General features: G+C 51.5%; 1 protein-coding gene and 1 long non-coding RNA gene across 11 annotated transcripts in view; one reads left to right on the top strand and one right to left on the bottom strand.

Moving 5' to 3' along the window:
* Positions 1–18,965, bottom strand: part of PPP2R5C (protein phosphatase 2 regulatory subunit B'gamma) — a 126,773-nt gene that overhangs the window by 68,586 nt on the left and 39,222 nt on the right. For 4 of the 7 annotated variants that reach the window (XM_006925581.3, XM_006925583.3, XM_025041972.1 and 1 more), the window contains exon 1: positions 18,723–18,941. The exons of 2 other annotated variants lie outside the window; for them this stretch is intronic. In XM_006925581.3, coding sequence (XP_006925643.1) covers positions 18,723–18,816 — 94 coding nt within the window. In that variant the 5' untranslated portion in view covers positions 18,817–18,941. Of the gene's footprint in view, positions 1–18,722; positions 18,942–18,965 lie in introns of those variants that run through there. One more of the 7 variants, XM_025041974.1, reaches the window with a different exon arrangement.
* The window catches only part of LOC107196678, a 15,539-nt gene continuing 12,782 nt past the window's right edge, over positions 16,209–18,965 (top strand). For 2 of the 4 annotated variants that reach the window (XR_003044087.1, XR_001518109.2), the window contains exon 1: positions 16,209–18,545. This is a non-coding gene — a long non-coding RNA (uncharacterized LOC107196678). The remainder of the gene's footprint in view (positions 18,546–18,965) is intronic. The other 2 variants (XR_001518108.2, XR_003044086.1) reach the window with 2 other exon arrangements.

Here is an 18,965-nt window from a genome sequence, read left to right as displayed (position 1 = left end):
ACCAAGTGCGTGAGCTGTAGTCTGCGTCTCCACCCTGAACGCGGGCGAAGATCGTTCTACGCTCATCGAACATTGTTTCTCTCACTGAGAGGGCAGACAGACAGACAGACAGACAATCCCTCTTGGCTTCTGCTGACTGCCAGCCAGTCTCTGATTCTGTAAATCGAATACTGTGTAGGGACCCAGTGGGAGACTCTCTCCAACAATCCCAGGCTATCACTTAGTTCTTTTCGGGTTTTGCCTTCAAATTTACGTCATAATATTGCTAATTGAAGAATTTTGTTTGGACAAATTAAACTGAACTTTAGCCAGTGTAAACAACCGACTAATTCTTTTATTTAAGGGATGTGCGATGATGAGGAGGCATATCCCATCTTACAGACAGGAGGGGAGCACCTGCAGTAGATCTAGCGTCACAAATAAGCAGCTTAAAAAGACGTTACAGGAAAAAAAAAAAGACGTTACGCCCACTGGCACATTGGTAGCATAAAACTTTTTCTGAAACTGTGCTGAATAACTTCCATCTGAAAGTTGAATTGGCCCTCCAAACTGGCTTCTAGTAAATTTTTTCCTTTAATATACTGTTGAATAAATTCCAATATTTTAGGCCCTATCAAATTCTTTTTTGGAAGTAGCCAAGATATAAATAATACCCTACATAACTATGTAAGCACGTCTGAAATATTAAGATCTTATAGATGCCAACGAGAAGGGCCATATTTCATTACGAACAAACATATGAACACGAGACACCACAGCACCTCCCCGAAGCTGAGCGAGACGCCCTTCCCCAGGGGGTGCACAGGGACAGTTGGCTGTACATTCTCTCCGAGTATGACAGCCATCAGGCACCAAAGTGCTCAGAAATGTGTGCCGAATGAATACGTTTACAGAAAGGGCCGGACGCGGCCCCGTGTCCACCTGCCCCCGCCATCACGCTCCTGTCGTGTCTGCCCCGTCAGTGTGGTCTGCTCCTCCAGGACCGTGACGCCCCTAATCCCATCCCGACCGTGGAGAGCGTGGCTACCTGCCCTTAACACTTACGGGATTCTCCTCACGGTCCCCGCCCCCGAGTGCCGCCTTCCGCTGCAGCGACCTGCTCCCTCCCGGCCCTCAGACCCGGCCTCCCCGATGGCAGCTCCCTGGCCGATCTTTGCATTCTTTGTTTTAAGGGACTTGAATTTTCCCTTCATACCTTCAAACTCAAGTATCTGTAACGTGAGCCAACTCCACAGGAGTCACGTGCTTGATGGACTAGCACGGTGTGCTACGGTTTTAACCGAGAACCTTTGCTGGAAGCCAGCCATCTCGTTGGACACCCGTTGGTGCAGACAGCCCGCTGTCCTCGTCCCTGGCCCAGCCGCCAGCGGCCCCAGATCGGGGGAGGTTCCTGCTGCTCCGATTTCCAAAGATCTGGGCCAACCCTTGGCTGTGGCCGGCCTCAAAGCGGGGCCAGAATCAGGTCAGAACCTGCTAAGCCACAGCTGAAAATCTGCCTATGGTGCCGAGGCGGGTGGCCATTTGTTAGGGGACGTGAAGCAAACCCTGGTCTCATTTGGAGAGGGGGGCGCGTGGCTCACAGACCCTGCACAGTCTCGCTTGTGGCGACATAAGGCTTCACCGAAAGAAATGTCTCAGGGGCCGTGGGCCATGAGTGGGTAACAGGGACCCAGGCTGACGGGCTTGGAAATTCTCCTACGGACGCACCGTGAGACTTAAAGAGCGGGTGGGAACAATTTGGCGTTTCCAGGAAGTACACTGTTTTCCTTTGAGTCATAGATCTGAGGTCTTCTGCCTCAACGACAGGCCTGAATAAAGCAGATGTGTCCTCTGTAAATATGGAATTCACAGGATCTGAGGTGCGGACAACGCCACGCACGTCCTTGTTTTGGTTCCAGCTTGTACAAGGCGCGGACGCCGAGCAGTCGGCTGTGGCAGCGGGGCCTGAATATAAACGACTTCTGAAAACTTTCCTTTTTTGTCACTATGGACACCAGGCCGGTGTGCGGTTTCTAGGAGCACAAGTTCAATGCTGTAGCAAAGTGGGGCTGAGCTGCTGGCTCGTGAAGAAACGCGATTTGAAGGTGCCACTTAAGGGTGACGAGGTGGGGGGCTGGGGGCCAGGAACTGCCCATGTGGAGCTGTGTGTCTGAATCTCCCCGTCTACGACCAGGGTGAGCGAGGCTGTCCTTCCGTGATCAGCATCAGTGCACAGAAAACCATCTGAACAAAACACAACTCATCGACAAACGCAGCCCAAGTTCAGTGGAAAAATCAACTTTCTAAAAAGCAAAACCAAACCAAACCACGTTTATGAAATATTATGAGACACTGACATTCGGTGAAAGGTAAAGCACAACCAGTGTTTTAACGGACGTTAAGGCGACAAGCTCATTTATTTCAGGAAACTAAGACCTGAACGGCAGTGACCGTTCGGACCGGAGCCCAAGGCCAGGTGGGCCCGACCCCGCACTTCCCCACTGGGGACTCCTGGAAGCAGCAGGGAGAAAAGCCTACAAAACGCCTGGAATTCACAGTGAGGCTTCTTCCTTAAGCATAACGCAGGGTCCTTCTCTTTTCCCTGCCTTTCTCTCTTGGGGGAGGGAGGAGAGAGCTCACGCTCCCTTTCACGGTTTGGAGGGCAGACTCGGCTCACTGCCCTCAGCTCGGTGGCCCGTGTCCCAGTAAACACTGAGGACAGATGCACCAGACAGAGCAGTAAGACAAACGTCACTCGGATTCCTCCTGAACGTGCTTTCAAAACTTCGGCGTTCAGTGTGAAAGGCTGTAGAAAGTTGGTGGATGCATGTGTTTCTGCGGTGGGAATAAGGAAAATCTTTGAGTCTTAGTGCGGTGTTCAAACGACTCTCTCTGCCGTCCCAGAGCGGAGTGTCTGTCTACCTCACCGGCTTCTGATTCTCCTTAGAGACCCGAGTTAGTAACACACACGCAGCATGTGTATGTGTGAGCACGTACCGTGAACTCACCGGGACCGTATGACCTGAATAAAACTGTCCCCACTCCCCGCTTCCAGCCGCGTGTGTAATTATTCTGACGAATAAAGCGGGCTTTAAAAGGGCGGAGGTGGAATTCACACAACACACCGCACAGCGCACGACTCGGTGGCATTTAGGGCCTTCAGTGTTGTGCAACCACCGCTCTCTCTCATTTCAAAACTCTGTCATTATCCCAGAAGAACACTCTGTGCCCTTCGAGCGATGGCTCCGCCCCCTGCCTCACCCCTCCCCCCGCCCCGGGCCCTGGCAACCTCTAACCTGCTTTCTGTCTCTATGGATTGGCCTATTCTGGACATTTCATATAAAAGGAATAAGAAAACAGGCTTTTAAGTGACACCAAATGTTTGAAATATTTATGTGGTAATTCCAAATGTAAACGAGGTAAAGTTTTGAGACTTGTGGTTTAAAACAATGTTCTGGAGGTAGGATTTCACAGACCAGTAAATTTTCACAAAGAATCTTGAAGACTGACATTGGCTCACAAAGAAGAACATTGGAAAAAAAAATCATATCAGAAAAAATATTTTAATACCAAAAAGGACAATCTTGGAATAAAAAGTAGGCCTATAAATGGAACAATAAATTTAGCTTTATGACAAACTTGCACTGTATCACCTTTATTTTTGTCTCGGACAGGTAAGCCTTGTCACGGAGCAGCACAGGTGTTTGGAAATGACTAAAACCGGACCGCCATCTTTGGGACACCAGAACCTAGGTACACTGAGCGCATGTGGTCCCGGGCCATGACCTTGATTTTCCACGGGAAGGTAACTTAGGAACGAAATGGCTGTCATCCTGCAAGAATTCGATCTTCTGATGGCCGAGACTGGCGGGACCTACATCTACTGCAAGAACCGACAGGGAAGGACTGGAGCTCTGCAGGCGTCACCAGCCCACTACGAGTTGGGTAATGGACGCCACTTGACCCAGTGCGAATGGTGCCAGCCTGGGTCTGGAGAGCTTAGACGGCAATGATCAAAGGGACAAGCTCTGCACGCACCGGGGCTCCAACGGGCAGCTTTCCCCCCAGAGGGGCCTTTTAAACTGGGGTATGCGTTCGGGGGGTGCACTGAGCCACAGGATAAACATGCTACGCAATTTTTTTTTACATTAATCCATGATAATTATGAAACAAAATACAAACAAAATTCGAATAGCTTTTTATGACACATCCTGAGACTTCAGAAACAAACATTTTGGGGGTTCTTAGGAGGCCACATGGGGCGAAGGCAGGACCCCACAGGAGCAGGGTCTCCCCTCAGAGTCAGAGCGGCTGCCAGGGAGAGTCCGGGCCGCCCCATCCTGATCCATTCAACCCCGGTGCAGACGGGGCTAAGGGAAGAGGCTGGCGGCACTGACGACCGGCTCTAAAACCCCCACGGAAATGCAAGGGATCCGAACCCGAGTCCAAAGCAATTCTGAAAAAGAAGGACGGAGCTGGAGGATGCACGCTTCCTGATTCTAAAAGTCCCAACGAAGCCACCGTAACCAAGACCGTACAGACATACAGACCGTGGGACAGAACAGACGGTCCCGAAACAAACCCTCACACTGACGGTCCCCTGACTCCCGGCAAGCGTGCCAAGTCCATTCAGTGGGGAAAGGGCGGTCTTCCCAACAAATGGGGCTGGGAAAATGGGGTGTCCACATGCACGAGTGGACGCAGACGCTGACCCAACACCACGTAGGACGCCCACGTGGACCAGAGAGCAGATGCAAGAGCTAAGATCGCAAAACTCCTAGAAGAAAGCGCGAGGCCGAGTCTGTGGACTGGGCCGTGGTTCCTTACGAAGGACACTGAGAACAAGCAGCGAGACAAATCAGATAACCTGGGCCTCGTCCAAATTAAAAAGGTCTGCGCTGCAAACGGTACCATCGAGAAAGTGAAAAGCCGCCCCACAGCCTGGGAAGAACATCCGCAAGGCGCGTCGATGATGAGGGCCTGGCATCCAGATGGGGACTGTGCTGTGACAGAGGGCTGGGTGCCAGCGCTGGCCACGCCCCTCGGCCACTCCCTCTCTGCTCTTCGCACTTCCCACCTCACCTCTCTCCCCTCAATTTTCTGCAGAGGCGCCCCCTTTTGCCACTGAGAAAACCAAAGCCACCAGGCCCTACCTTCCCCAACTTGCTTTTAAAATCACCGCCCCACCCCGCCCCCGCCGCCCCCGCTTCCTGCCCCAGATATCTGTCAAAACCTCTGTGCCGGGGACGACGCTGCACTTCCTGGTCTGCAGCACATCCGGTCTGCACAGACAAGAAAGGGACAGGGCCCACCGCACGGTGACAGGGTGTGAAATACAGCGAAACTGGTTCATTCGACTGAGTGACACTGCAACGACGAGGGGCCAGTTCGGCCAGAGTGACGCCACCTGCGCGAGGCCCTGTCAGGAAGTGAAGGGGGCCCGACCTGCCCAAGCCCCCTGCACCCGCGTGCTCTGCCGCCCTCACGCGTGAGGGTGCGCGTGCAGACGGGCCGGGTAAGAGCGGGGCGCGCGCGCTAGGGTAAGGACAGGTGGACTTAATTTCTGGCCATGTCTCAAGTTCAAATCCATGATCTTGGCCTTTCCATGCTGTGTTCTAGCCAGCTAACTGCCGGCACAGCAGAAACTTCAAGGACCTAGAAAGACAGCCATCCCTGATTCTGACCGCGAAGCCCGGTCACCGGCATCGCCTCCCACTTCTAACGCTCCGCCTTCTTTCCATTTAATTTTTTTGAGTAGGGAACATGTTCGCGCAGTTCAAATCCACACACGGTGAGACCCCTCGTATTCCCACACCCCAGGCGTCACTTTCAGCTTCCTGTCTGTCTTTGGGTTTCATTTCGGAACCCTGACCCATGTCCTCGGAGCCCTCCCGCGTAGCTGGCGGTCAGCCCACAAGTCACTACCCGCATCGCACGAGCCCTTTCCCAGCACATTTTCTCATCATCACACTGCCCGACACGCTCTGCAGGCCCAAGTCACCCCTGTCCCCGACCGCATGCTGGGACCACCAGCGAGCTAACCCAGCGACTCCTGGGAGGCCTCGCCCCGGGCCGCCGGCCACTGGCACCGTCTCCGTGCCTGTGTGGAGTAGGCCTCCCGGGCCTGTCTCATCACCAGTTCTCAGTGCTGGGCACACGTCAGTCTCCGAGGCAGTCATCTCTACATGTGCGGTCAAGGAGCGGAACGAAGCTTTCGGTGGACGTGAGGCAGAACATCCAAACCAAACGGCGCTCGCCCTTCCGCGTTCGGTGCATTTCGTAAAGTTCTCCTGCCGTCTGAGATGAACGCGGTTCGCTAAAATGTTTCGGTCTTCATTTTGACCTCATGTGCGACAACAAGGAACACGGGGCTGTGATGTTACTCACACTTAAATCGACACGAGCACACGCTCGGCGTGCTCAAAAGCGAAGAACGAGGAAGGAAGCATTCGGCGAGCTTTATGCAAATCGGGAAAGGACTTTTTCTGACTACAGGGCGAACAGCCCCTCAATTGTACACGGCGTCGGGAACAGTCCTCGTTAGCACCGTGGACGACCACGACCGCCGGTGCTAATAAACAGCCAGCTTTCAGATAAAGGACGCGCCTCCCCACTTCCCAAGAGCTTACTACGTCGCCACCACCAAAACGATCTAATTTTGTACTAAATTCTCAGAATTGCTCATGAGGACTATTTAGTTGCAGTAAGTTTATGCTGATCATTGAAATAAATACTCTCCTGAGCTATGGTGAAAATGCGACTTGTGGGTTTGGCGGGTGGGGGGGGAGAAAATGCAACTTCAGCGTGAATCCTTTGGGATGTGCAAAATCCTTAAACCAAGGGCCAAACTGTCACGAAGTCTGTTTCTCCTGAGCTTCTAGGTGGTGCTGGGGGCAGCGGGCCTGGCGGGTGGCTAGACAATTTTAGGCTCAGCTGAGTTCATTTCTTCCTTCCCCACGAACCCCTGAGGCACATCTTACCTTCGTGACCCAGAAGCCGCATCTCTCGTTTTTCTAGATGACACCATAAGATCCACCAGCCTGGTTCCGGCTGCTTCGCACTCTCCACCACTGAACCAAACCGAGCGCAGAAAGCAGCGTGTGGCCAGATCTCTGTGATAAGGGGCCTGCAGGAGCAGCCTGGTTGCAGGCCGCGATGGGCGCCCGGAGCGTGAGTCAGAAACCCCGGTGGCCAACTGCTCTCGGTCACCAACCCCTCGGGGACCTCCGGCAGGTCGGGAACCTCTCTGCTTTGGTTTCCATCAGTGTAAAAATGGGACTAATGATACCTGTGTGCAGCCTCACTGAAAGGGGACGGTTAATGAACACTTGTGAGGAGCTTTGAAGATTAAAAAGGTCCTGGGTGCTAATGACAAACACGCCTACGCATTTCCCTTTGGGCATCTACCTGCTGCAGACGGGAGTCCCGGTGTGCTCCGAGGAATCTGATCTTCTGAAACATTTTCTCTTAAAGCTACACAGTCGTAAAAAACTCTGGAGTAAATAAATGACGGCGGTGCGTGGTGTACCAGATTTGTGCAAGGTGGCAGACGCCTGAGCTGCACTAGCTCTGGGGCCGCCCTGCCTCGGGCCTGCACACGCCTCGCTGGTGTAAATATTTACACGGGTGGCATGTCGTAGTTACTATGGGTGCCACGGTTGAGGCTATTCACTGGCTGATAAGTTCCTGTTTCCTGCCAAAGAATGCTTTACTGAACATGCTTCTTAAACTTCCCTCTAGTATTGTTTTTAACATTTAAACATGAAGTATAGCGTTAGAAATTATTTTGGGGGCTCCAAGTTTAGCTTACATTCCGCTTAAAGGCTTTCCTTCTTTTGTAAAATAGAGAAAAGGCTCAAATAAACAAATGTCGGAGCCCGGCTCTCATACTAAATAACAGGACGACAGAATGGGCTGGTTTTTAGAAGGTGGTATTTGTTTTTGTATAAACACACGTGCACCAACACGCACTTCCCCCACCCCCAAATGTAGTATTCTAATCGGTGCAAGCGAGCCAATCTGTGCTCACTTAACTGGATACCGAGCAGTGCAACACGTACCAAAATCAAAGGCAAAAACTCAAGATTAATATTTTGAAGGTTTACATTAAATGGATGCATACAACTTAAAAGTAAGATGTGCAGGATTCATGACCACTGATGTCGCCCTATTTGAATACGAAAAGTCAACCCAGAGAAAGTTTACACGCCTCAGAAAAGGTCAGTTTCAATACCTGAAGGCCTCACCTGGAAAATAAATGAGATAAGAAAGGCCTGCCGGAGGGGAGGAGGCAGGGAGAGAGGAAGCAAAACATTTCAGGACGGCATTCGATTAAAGTGTAAATTTACGTTAACCTTTAAGATTATCTAAGATTATCGACACTTTTTCGATATGTCGTTTGTGACTTTATTGCAAAGAAAAACCTCTGGAAATTTATTAGTCTTAAAAAAGCCCTGACTCACTGGACACTCAGAGCTTCTACACTCACAGCATTTCTCTAGAATAAGAGACATTCACGCATTCTCATTGTGTTTTGTCCTCGGGAATAGTGGACTGAAACGGGAATCTGACCTTTCATTTCCCTTGAAAATAAGTAATTTAATCAAATGCACATTTAAACCTGACATATTTGCAGGTTCAGGGAGGCATGGAGACTTAATCGAGGACTCAAATAAGTGACACTGTCAGGCCTTAAACCCCTGATAGCTTCAAATTCTGGTGTGACTCGATCTAATTTAGGGAGAGGGCAGGTCACTAAATTAACAAGACCCCAATGTTTTCAAATCTAGTAAAGTATTTTTTTAAAATGTGTTTTTCAGTTACAGCTGATATTCAATATTACATTACTTTCGGGTGTAGAGCACACTGATCAGACATTTATATAATTTACCAGGTGATCGCCCTGGTGGGTCCAGTACCTGTCTGACGCCGTACGTAGTTTATTATGACGTTACTGACCTAGTAGTAAAATATTTCCACAAGCGAAAAGAAGGGTCGCTGGTGCGGTCTCCTCGGAACTGGGTCTCAAGCGCGGAGAAGCACAAACCCTGGCAGCTGGGGGTGGCACTAGCGACTTGAGTTCCAGCCGGAGAGCACGAGCTTCCCCTGGCCTTGTCACTCCCTGCTTGGTTAGGTCCACTCGTGGACACTCGATCTGACAACCTGAGTAAAACGAGCACAGGGCTCCTCCTACCAGACCGAGGGCGTTAGTGGCTGTGATGGCCCCTAGGACAGGCCCGGGCACAGGGCAGGTGGCTCCACTAGAGGCCTCCTCTCATGAGGCGCCGTCTGGGAGGCACACACAGCATGCGCCAGGCCACCGCACTTCGATGGTGTCACCTCGAGCATCATGAAGCACCTTGGAGCACTGTTGGGACACTTGGAACGTGCAGGATGCTTAGGTTTCTAAAAACGGCATGTCAATTTTTTCTCTGGGAAATAAAAAGTACTATATACTTTCTGTGAATAAAAAATGCACATCTACGTTATTTGTGTAAACACACACACACACACAGGACGTCTAGAACGGCACACAGCAAACTCCAAACGATTCGCTCTGAGATGCCAGGAAAGGTGGGAGACCGACTTAGGGGGTAAAGCCAGGGAGAATCTTAGTTTATTTGTAATTTTTAAAAAAACTTAAAAGTGGCTATATTCACATACGGAGTTTTAAAAAAGATTAGAAAAAGATAAACGGAAGCTGACTGCGGCAGAAAGGGAGACCCTGGGTCCTGGGGTGGCCCCTCGGCCCGGCGCGGGCGCAGCCACCCCCTCTCCCTGCGGCCTGGGAGGCCTCACGCTGCCAGAGGGACTGCTGCGTCTGTCTGGTCATTTTTTTTTTATTTTTGAGGGGAGAAGAGAAAATATACAGAGGTTTGGTAAAAATGGGGTCACATCTTACCCATGTTAGATTTCCTAGGCTAACGGTTTTCAATTTTTGGGGGGAGGGGCGAGGACCCACATTCACTCTAAGAAAAAGTATGGAGGAGCCTAAACAGCATGGGCTACGTGGGTTATAGCTGCTGATACGGACCAGATTAGAGAATACGTAAAACGTTTACTTATTAATCCATTTAAAATAACAAGAATAGGCTCATTTTGTGTTAAATATCGTTATGAAAATAATTTTATTTTCAAAAAAAAAAAATCAAGCAGGAAGAACGGCAATCTCTTCCGTGTTCACACCCTTTCAGCATCTGACTCAGCAGGAGAGGAGAAGGCAGGTTTGCATCTCTCTCCTGGTTTCCATCTGTTTGATATGCGGTTTTGGTTGAAATTTCCGAACGAGAGCCCAGCCTCGCAGAGACACGTTCAGCTGAAAAATGGAGCATTTCAACAGCTTTAAAAAATCATAGGTGTTCTTCTCTGATCTGACACGAACATTCCACAGGTGGTGGCCTCTTACGGATCGGCTGCGACGTGGGATCTGAAACCGTGTCAGTGGCTGTTCCGGTTTTGTCAAAACCCTGGGCGCGTCCCTCTCTTTGAAGGTCTCTTCCGCCCACACGTGTTTTGTAGCTGCGTCCAGAGCTCATGGGGACGGTGCTGGTGCCAGAGTCACGCAGCTCGTCCACCGCACACGTCGAGAAGCCCCGTCTGTCATCAGCACCAGGACGGCGGCCGGGCTCGGGCCGGCAGGTTCAAGATTTCCCAAATTCAAATTTTTGCTTACAAGCTCCAGTTGTGTCACGGGCAACAAACGGTGTCACCGCTGTCTCCCTTGGACTGACAGGCTCACTTGCTCCTTTTCGAGGAAGTGGCTGTCGACTACTCAAATCTTAATAACCACAGTTTGTCAGCCTTTGCTCTTTCAGGGAAAAATGACGTTGCTGAGAAAAGCGGCTCATTCAGCTTGCAACGCACATAGCTGCCCAGTCCCCCGCCGACGGCGCCACGCTGCAGCACGCACAGGGTGGCGTGTGAACTTGGCCTCCGCCCCACAGGGCTAAAAGGTGTACGTGAGGGCTGAGATGTAATAAACCAACCACCTCACGCTTCGTTGAGGACATCCTCAGGTCAGACCAGCGTGAGCGTGGCGGAGCGCACGGGGACCGCTCGCCGGCCACCACTGCCCTGCTGTGACAAAGGAGTGGTTTGCGTAACCGCCTTGCCTCCGTGCCGAGGGCAAGCGGCCCCGCAGCCAGGAGGCCAAGGAGGCGCCTTGGTCCGTCTGTGGGACTCATGCCTGTGACGCTGCCCTCCCTACGTGAAGGCTGGGGACGCCCTTGTAGCCTCAGTTCTTCGCTACCGAGTGCTGCCCCTCGATGAGTGTGGCTCATTACAGAAAGGTGAGAAGAGCAAGTCCCAGGTGTGCATGCACGGACGTCGCGGCCAGCCGCAAACGCACCCGTATGTACCGCCGGCCACCGAGACTCAGGGACCCGAGTCAGGGACCCGCAGCTTGGGAGGAGCCGGGTGGTTCCCCGGAGTGAACAGTCCTGTTCTCACTAACCTTACAAGTCCAAACACCGGAATTAGGAAGGATGCTTTGCTCATGACTAACGCGACCAGCAGACAAAAGTCCAAATGTTGCACGAAAAGTTCACACGCATCAATGACAAAGAGACCGGAAAAGCCAACCAGCTCAAATTCTATTAAAAATGCAACACTTAAACTTCAAACAGTAAGATGTAAGGTTATAGCTAAGATCCTACTTAGTTCAAATACTATCTCAATTAAAAAGCCCACCACAAAAAATGGAATTAGGAGGAGTTTAATGTTGCAGGTTTTGACAATAAGCCAGTAAACCTGGAAGTCGGAGGGGAGGGGCTGCCAGCAAGGGAAGCGACATCTGCGTTTGAAAAGCACTACAAGGAAGTGAGAGCCAAGTCATTCTGTTCGGGACCAATCACAGATAACGTCTCTAACTTCTAAGTAACATTCCTGACCAATGTTATGCTAAACGCTTTTCTTCAAAAAAGAGTTAAAAATGGGGAGAGGAGAGGAGTGTATATAAATGCAGATTTCTCATTTTAGTTAACCGAGGAGACCCATGGGAAGTGAAAGCCTGAGCTCCCAGGAGCAGGGAGATCGCTCTGAATAGACGTGCCCAGGGGGTGTGCCTGCGGTCACCCTATTAGGTACTTTTACACTCGACCCAGGAGCAGAGCACACAGCACAGACTCCAGGAGCAGCGATGGCACCCATTTCTCCACCCATTTCTCCACCCATTTCTCCAGGCGGCGAAGTGACCAGCAGACTGCAAGAGAAAGGCTCGGTGAAGCAGGGGAGGAGGCGGCAGATGAGCCTCAAGAGGAACAAATACAGGTAAATACAGCAAAAGACAGAGAAAACAAGCGTGGTTAATTAAGACGCTGGGCTCCGAAGTGACCTAGAAAAGAGATGATAACCACGGCGACCACAAACACTGAGTCGTAAAACACTCAGGCACCATTTCAAGCACCTGATGTGTACACGCATTTCACCCTCACAGAACCCGAGAGGCTGGTCATGTCACTCCCATTTCATTCCCGCGCTTCCAGGCACAGCGAGCGAGTGGCTTGCCCACGGTGGCTCAGCTGGCCAGGGGTGGGGTGGAGTAGGGGGCAGGGTCTCACCCAGCCCTGTGGCTTCAGACCCCCGCCCTTAACTACTAAGCTTGGTTTTATCTTACAGTATGCCTTAAAGGCCGTTATCCTTTAAAAGACCAATAAAAATGCCAATAAACATCAAAAAAAAGGTGCACACCCGAAATACCGTTTGGTAAAATGGTGCAGCGGTCTGTGTGGGCACCGAGTTAGTAAGGAGGCGACTGTGCCAGCAGGCAGGGCACCCCTGCTGTGAGGCTGCCTGCTGCAGGGTCTTGGGGGGCTGGGGTCTGGTACCCAGGCCTGGCTGCAGGGTCTCGACCTCGCCCCACCCAGACGGCCAAGCCCCTGCCTGGTTAGTTCACTGACAGCCACCAGTTGTCAACAATGGAATAAAAGAAGAAACGTAGGAAAAGCCAAAACTCGAATATAAAAGACCACTACTTACCACTGAGGAAACGATTCTAAGTAATTAATTACATTTCCTTTGCCTGTTTTTCTCTGAAGCAGGAGATTTTAAAGATCTCTCTCTCACATTTGAAAAAGTTGAAAGCTACAAAGAAGTGAATGAATCCCTGATACCCGCCCCGCCCCCCTGGATTCAGCGACTGTTCGTGTTTTAGCGTATTTGCTGTACAGTCGACTCTCTTTCTCTTTATCATCTGCAGTAGGTCACAGATATGACGACAGCGCACCCCTAACTACTTCGGCCTGCAACCGGAGCGGAAGGACAGCCCTGGACACCACGGCCACTGCTGTGCCCAGCGGGCCAGCGGAATTCCACCGCCGCCGTGTCAGCCCGCGACGGCCTCCAGTGGCCTCGACTATCCACTAGGTTCGATTTGGGTTTTATGAGAACAAAGATCTGATGTAGATTCGCCCGCTGTATTTCACTATTCGATCTCTTCAGTTTTATTTTTACGAACTAGAAGGGTTTCTGAGCTATAAGCAATTCCAGGGCCCGAGGCGCAGCCAGCCCTCACTCCCGAGAGCCGTGGTCTGTCCCGCGCCCCAGAGCCGCAAGGCTTTTACATGCAGCGAGAGGAACTGTTTACCCCCCTTTCAGAGCTCTCCATGTCTCCATATCCTTGGTGGCACCATTTCCGTGTGACGGGGAGAGGAGGCTGAGTCTGATGCAAAGCCCAGAGCAGCGGGAGCTGTGTCCTGTCCACTTGTTCAACCAGGTAGGTACCTTGTCCCGCTTCTCAGGAGCCTGACCAGTATTATTGGACTGACCAAGTCATTAGCTAAGAAATACACCAACGACTATGACCTGAGTGCTCATTCACAGGAACGACTTTTGATTTCAACCCACGGCACTGACTGACTGAGTGCCTACACGCAGGGACAAAGCCAGGCGTGTGAGACGCATCCAGCTGACCACGACCTTCCCCAGGATGCTCAACATGCAGGACGTACGAAAATCAGGCCAACAGTGAATACCTGGCCGACTTGGGAAGTGGAAATGGGGCTTCAGGGAAGGACACCTTCAGTTTTCCCCGACACCAAGAACGTGTGAGTGGAGTTTCACAAACTCTCATTCAGACCTGACACGAGTTTGAACTCCAGACACTCGAACACATTACAGCACAGAACACAGCGACAGGCAGGAGGAGGTACGCGTGACGCGAGAGCCTCTGCCCCTCGCCGCCCCGAGCGGCGCAAAGGGGCGGTGAGCTGACGCCGGGTTCATCTGCTCTGTGGTCCTGGGCGAGACGCGGCCTCCAGCTCTCCCGGTGCCCCAGCCGCTGGGCAGATCCCGGGGAGCACGGAGGTGGGGGGACTGGCCCTGGCCGGCACACCGAAGGCGCTCCGTAACTGCTGCCTCCCCTCCTGGGACAGCCACCGGCAGTGGCTTGGGGACATTCGACTGGCGCAGGGGGCAGCGGCCCCGGATTGGGCCTTACAGGCTGGTGACCTTGGACGTGTCCTGCTCACCTCCCAGGCAGGAAGGCCGGGGGCAGAGGTGAGGGAGAGTGCTGAAGGACTGAAGAGCCCACCACGCCACGACATGGGACATCGAACCGAGCCGCTCGCCTGTACGGTCTGTCCTCTTCCTGGGTGTAAACACACACCCTTTTCTTGACTACTGACCTCAACGTTTTGTTTTTCTACACGATTAACATATTGCAATGAAAAAATTCTAGTTTAGCTTTTGCTGCGAGGCAGGAATGATGATCATAAATCTCTGAACAGACATTGTACCCAAGTGCAAGGGCAGAGCAACTAACAACAGTGTGCGGGCCTTGCACAAGCGTACACCCCTCCCCACCTGTTCCTCTGGCTAAGCGCCGCACCTTGGGATACAGAAGAGACCGCTTCACGTAGAGGGTCAGTACAGGTGAGCTGTGAGGCTGCATCTCGAAGTCACTGCACAGACAGCCACAGCTACACAACTACAGTCACCTGAGCTGAGCCGACGCGGCGCGCGGAGCGAGGGGCTCCCTGGCCCCGTCTTCTGAAGGGCCCTTCACTCTGGTCAGCACTGAGACCCTCTTCCTTCCACACCCGGGGCGTGAGGGAGACCCCAGGCACCGCCCCCACGGTGTCCCCGACAGCACGTGGGCGGGTGTGCTCCCCGCCCGGGGACCCAGGTGCGCTGTGAGCGGGTTTCACTAGTGGTGCCGGCCGGGGTCTCAGGTTGAGCGCAGCGGGAGGTGACAGAAGTGACACCAGGGCCTGATGCCCACGCAGCCTTCCTGCACGATCTTCTCTAAGTTTTTACTGGAAAGGCGAAGATTTTCCTAGAATCGATGATCCAGAAAGACTTGTGAGAAGATAAACTTTTCTACGGTGCAATATTCCTGCATTCCCCCGGAATCACGGGTTTACACAAAAAGGTAACTTGCTCTCTGGCTCCGCAGCGGTCTCCCACAGACAGGCCCACCCCAGGGTGGGTGACCCTGCTAACGCCCAGGACGAGGCTGGAGCGGCCCACTTCCCGAGGCCAGGAAAAAGCCAGCCGGGAGAGGATTGGCGCACTTTCCTCTCCTCTCTGGCCAGTGACATCTTTCTGGCGTGGCCGTTCCCGCCACAATCCCAGCTGTGGAGGTAAGCGTGAGCCCTGCGGAGGCCTGGCCCCCAAAACCCCAGCAAGCCACCACGCGGAGCGCGCCCGTGTGACACCTGCGTTACCACGCTCAACAGGCAACTAAAAAACTCGAGGAAGAGTCTAGGAAAGAGGCCCGCGAACCACGGCCCCTGGGCCCGACCTGGCCCGCCACCTGCTTTTGTAAATAGAGCTTCGCTGGGACACACTGTCACGCCCCTTCCTTTACTTACTGTTTACAGCTGTTTTACTCACAGCCCAAAATAGTGACTGCCCAGAAACTGAAAAACGTCGTCCGTCTCCACCAGAGCCACGCTGTCCAACACAGAAGCCACCAGATGCGTGTGTGTGCTTACGTTCAAAATAAGATTTAAAATTCAATTGCATCGTTAGTTGAGCTAGCCCCATTTTCAGGGCTTAACGGTCACATGTGGCCAGGGACCATGGCAGGGGACGGCACAGAACATTTCCTTCATCTCACAGTTCTGGAGGGCGCTGCAAGTTCAGGATTTAAGTCATCAAGCTAAATTTACAGCCATCAAGCTCCAGGTGCCGCTTCCTCCTCCTGACAGAAAAGCTCACACTCAGTTTCGGCGGCACGTCCCTTCTGCACTTGAACTTTTTAGGATATGCGAATTCACCATATTAATCAAAATCTCCATACTATTTAGTAGAAGGTAACTATCAAACCACTGGGGCTACCAGTCAGTCTAGTGATAGTATTGTTTGTCTGAGAGACTGTCCCCTCCTTCCCCTGGCTACCGCCCAGGGGACTATAAACTGGGAAAGCTGGACCTTGCTGGCCCGAGGTAGGGAACCGACAAAGAAATGAACCCTGGGCACTAAATTGTCATACGAGAGGTCACTGAAACAGATGGATGGTGATAAGGCACTAGAAAAAACTGCTATTATAACCCTGTGGAAAAAGGTTCTACAAACAGCCCAGATTTTTATTAAAAAAATTTTTTTTTATTTTATAAAGATCCAAACAAGACAACACAGCTTCCCGCATTTGGACCCTGGCCCCACAACTGTGTGACCTTGGGCAGGTGACCCTCCCTTTTGTGTGGAAGACCCCTCCTCCCTAAGTGGAGACCTGGGGTCCCCAGAGAGGGAGGGGACGCTCGGTGCTGCCCCTGCCTGCCCTTTCCCAACACTATATCAGTCCCTGCACCCAGGCCCCTGCCCAGAGCTGGCATCGGGGGCCCTGCTGGTCTCCCCACTAACCCCTGGGCTCCTCCGGGCCAGGCCGTGTCTGTCATGGTAATGACCCTCAGCACTGGACACACAGCAGAGCTGCTAACTGGATGTTAAACCGATCAAGACTCAAAAAGCCACTAAAGATAAAAACAATTTTGCCAAACCTCACATGAACATGCTTTCTCTTGAAAACTTCTTATGAGTCAATCAAGCATTCTTCAGGTTTTGAAATTAGAAATTAGGCCACCATCTGAATTAGAAGTTAGCTTTACGTCCCTAAAGGTTACCCCTCCTCAAAAACTCAAGTCCCGTTCAGTAACGCATTCTCTCCTTTCCGTCCACCATGAGAGAGCCACCAACGACCACCCGACCAACAGCAAGAAGTCCAAACCGGTCATAACGAGGTCTCGAAATTAAAAAAAATAAATAAAAATAAAAACAATCAATAGTATGACATATAAAATCAAGTGATTCCATTTCAGAATAAATTCATAGTTCAAAAAATAACTAGTCCACTCAGTGTCTAATAAATCAGAAAGCTCGCAAACCAAAAAAATCCTTTATAAAGCTACCCTACAAGTATAAAAATAGACATTTCATATGCAATGAAATCATCGTATTGCTAACTAGTCAGTCCGTGTTTAAGAACTTAAATCGAAAGTTACGTTTCGTATTTGCCCCTTTGGTTCCTGCAGCTAAAATATCCACACGCTGGGCCGTGGTTTGCCCTTGGCCGTGTTTGCCGGGCCGTGCAAAACCATGAATTCTCTGCCCAGCCTCCGAGTTGGGCACTGTGGACAGTGATTCCCACCAGCTTCAGTGAAGAGGTGTGGAGAGAAAAGCAGCACCCACTTCATTCCGATGGCTGAGTGTTCATTTGCTTTATCTTCCCCGGGTCCACCCTGGGACCTGAAAAATCCTGTCTGGCATTTTAGTCATACGAACTATTAGTCACCTATAATCCTGCCCCCACCCTTCCTTAGCACGGTTTAAAGGCGATTCTGACAGTTAAGACTGTTTTGGGAGGCACCGCTGTGACATTAAAAAATTTATAAAGTGATCTGAGGAGGCTTAACTTTCATTTTCTAGTTGGCCCGATTCCGAACAAAAAAAATTTACATGACCGATATTTAAAAGTAACAACTACGAAGAAGTATACTACCACCCCGATAGAGTTTAATAGAACTGTTATTAATCACTGTAGTAGTAACTGTGTTTTTAAGGTAAATACGTGTTAACCCAAATTCTGTATAAACTATATGGGGCAAAGTGTAATTACATCCTCATTGAAAACTTGTTGTCATGTTAAATTTTAAAGTCAAGCGGCCACACGGAGCCAATGCAAACGCAAGGTATTTATTTCCTAAGTCCGGGAAGGCACTAACATTTCCGAAATTACGACCCACGGTGGGTTTCTGCATTTCAAAGCACGAGTGCATCTCTCTTTTAGGCTCCACGTCAAGCATGGAAAGAACCTTTTACAGGAAGCTCTTTTCTAGTCGTTCCTGCACATTTTCTGACTGCAATTCATCTTTAACTCAGAGATCGTCCCCGACAAAACCCTTGCGGTATCAAGCAACACAGACGTAACAGAAACTCCGCGAACGGGCGACTTGGCCAGGCGCTGCCGGCCCGCCTCTCCCTCCCACCCCCACCCAATACCTTCCCCGGGCAGTGACTTCACATCCTTTGACATCAGCACAGCTCGGAAAGGGGGATGGGAGAGCGAGCAGAAAGCAGAAAAACCAGCTTTGAACTATGCATGCAAGGCCTCTCGACACTCGAATTCTGTAAGTAGTTCGTAAAACGCCAGACTGCAGTGACACGCCCCACCTCCCCGGTTCCGTCTGCAGCGAAACGGCATGCATTCGGCTAGAAAGGACTTCCTGCTCTTCTTATCTGAAGCACAATAGCCATTTATTAACTAACCACAGAAGGTTCCGACTCTGAAGCACACAACAACTCACCTCGAATATGGAGAAGCGCCACGGGCTGGAAAGGCCCGTTGGAGCTGGCCGCATCCACCACCATCCTGCTGCCCGCTTTATTACATGTCAACATCTAGGCTCGGCGGGGAAGGCAATGGGCTCCTTAAGGCGAGAAACCAGCCTCCATTTTAGTTTAAAAAAAAAAGACAAACTGGGGCTCTGCAGCTGGAGGGAACTGGCTGGCTCGTGACGTCAGCAGGCACGGAGCCCGCCGATTGGCCG

The sequence above is a fragment of the Pteropus alecto genome, unplaced genomic scaffold (assembly GCF_000325575.1).
Source record: "Pteropus alecto unplaced genomic scaffold, ASM32557v1 scaffold8, whole genome shotgun sequence".
NCBI lineage: Eukaryota > Metazoa > Chordata > Mammalia > Chiroptera > Pteropodidae > Pteropus > Pteropus alecto.
This window is presented reverse-complemented; position numbering and strand designations above follow the sequence as displayed.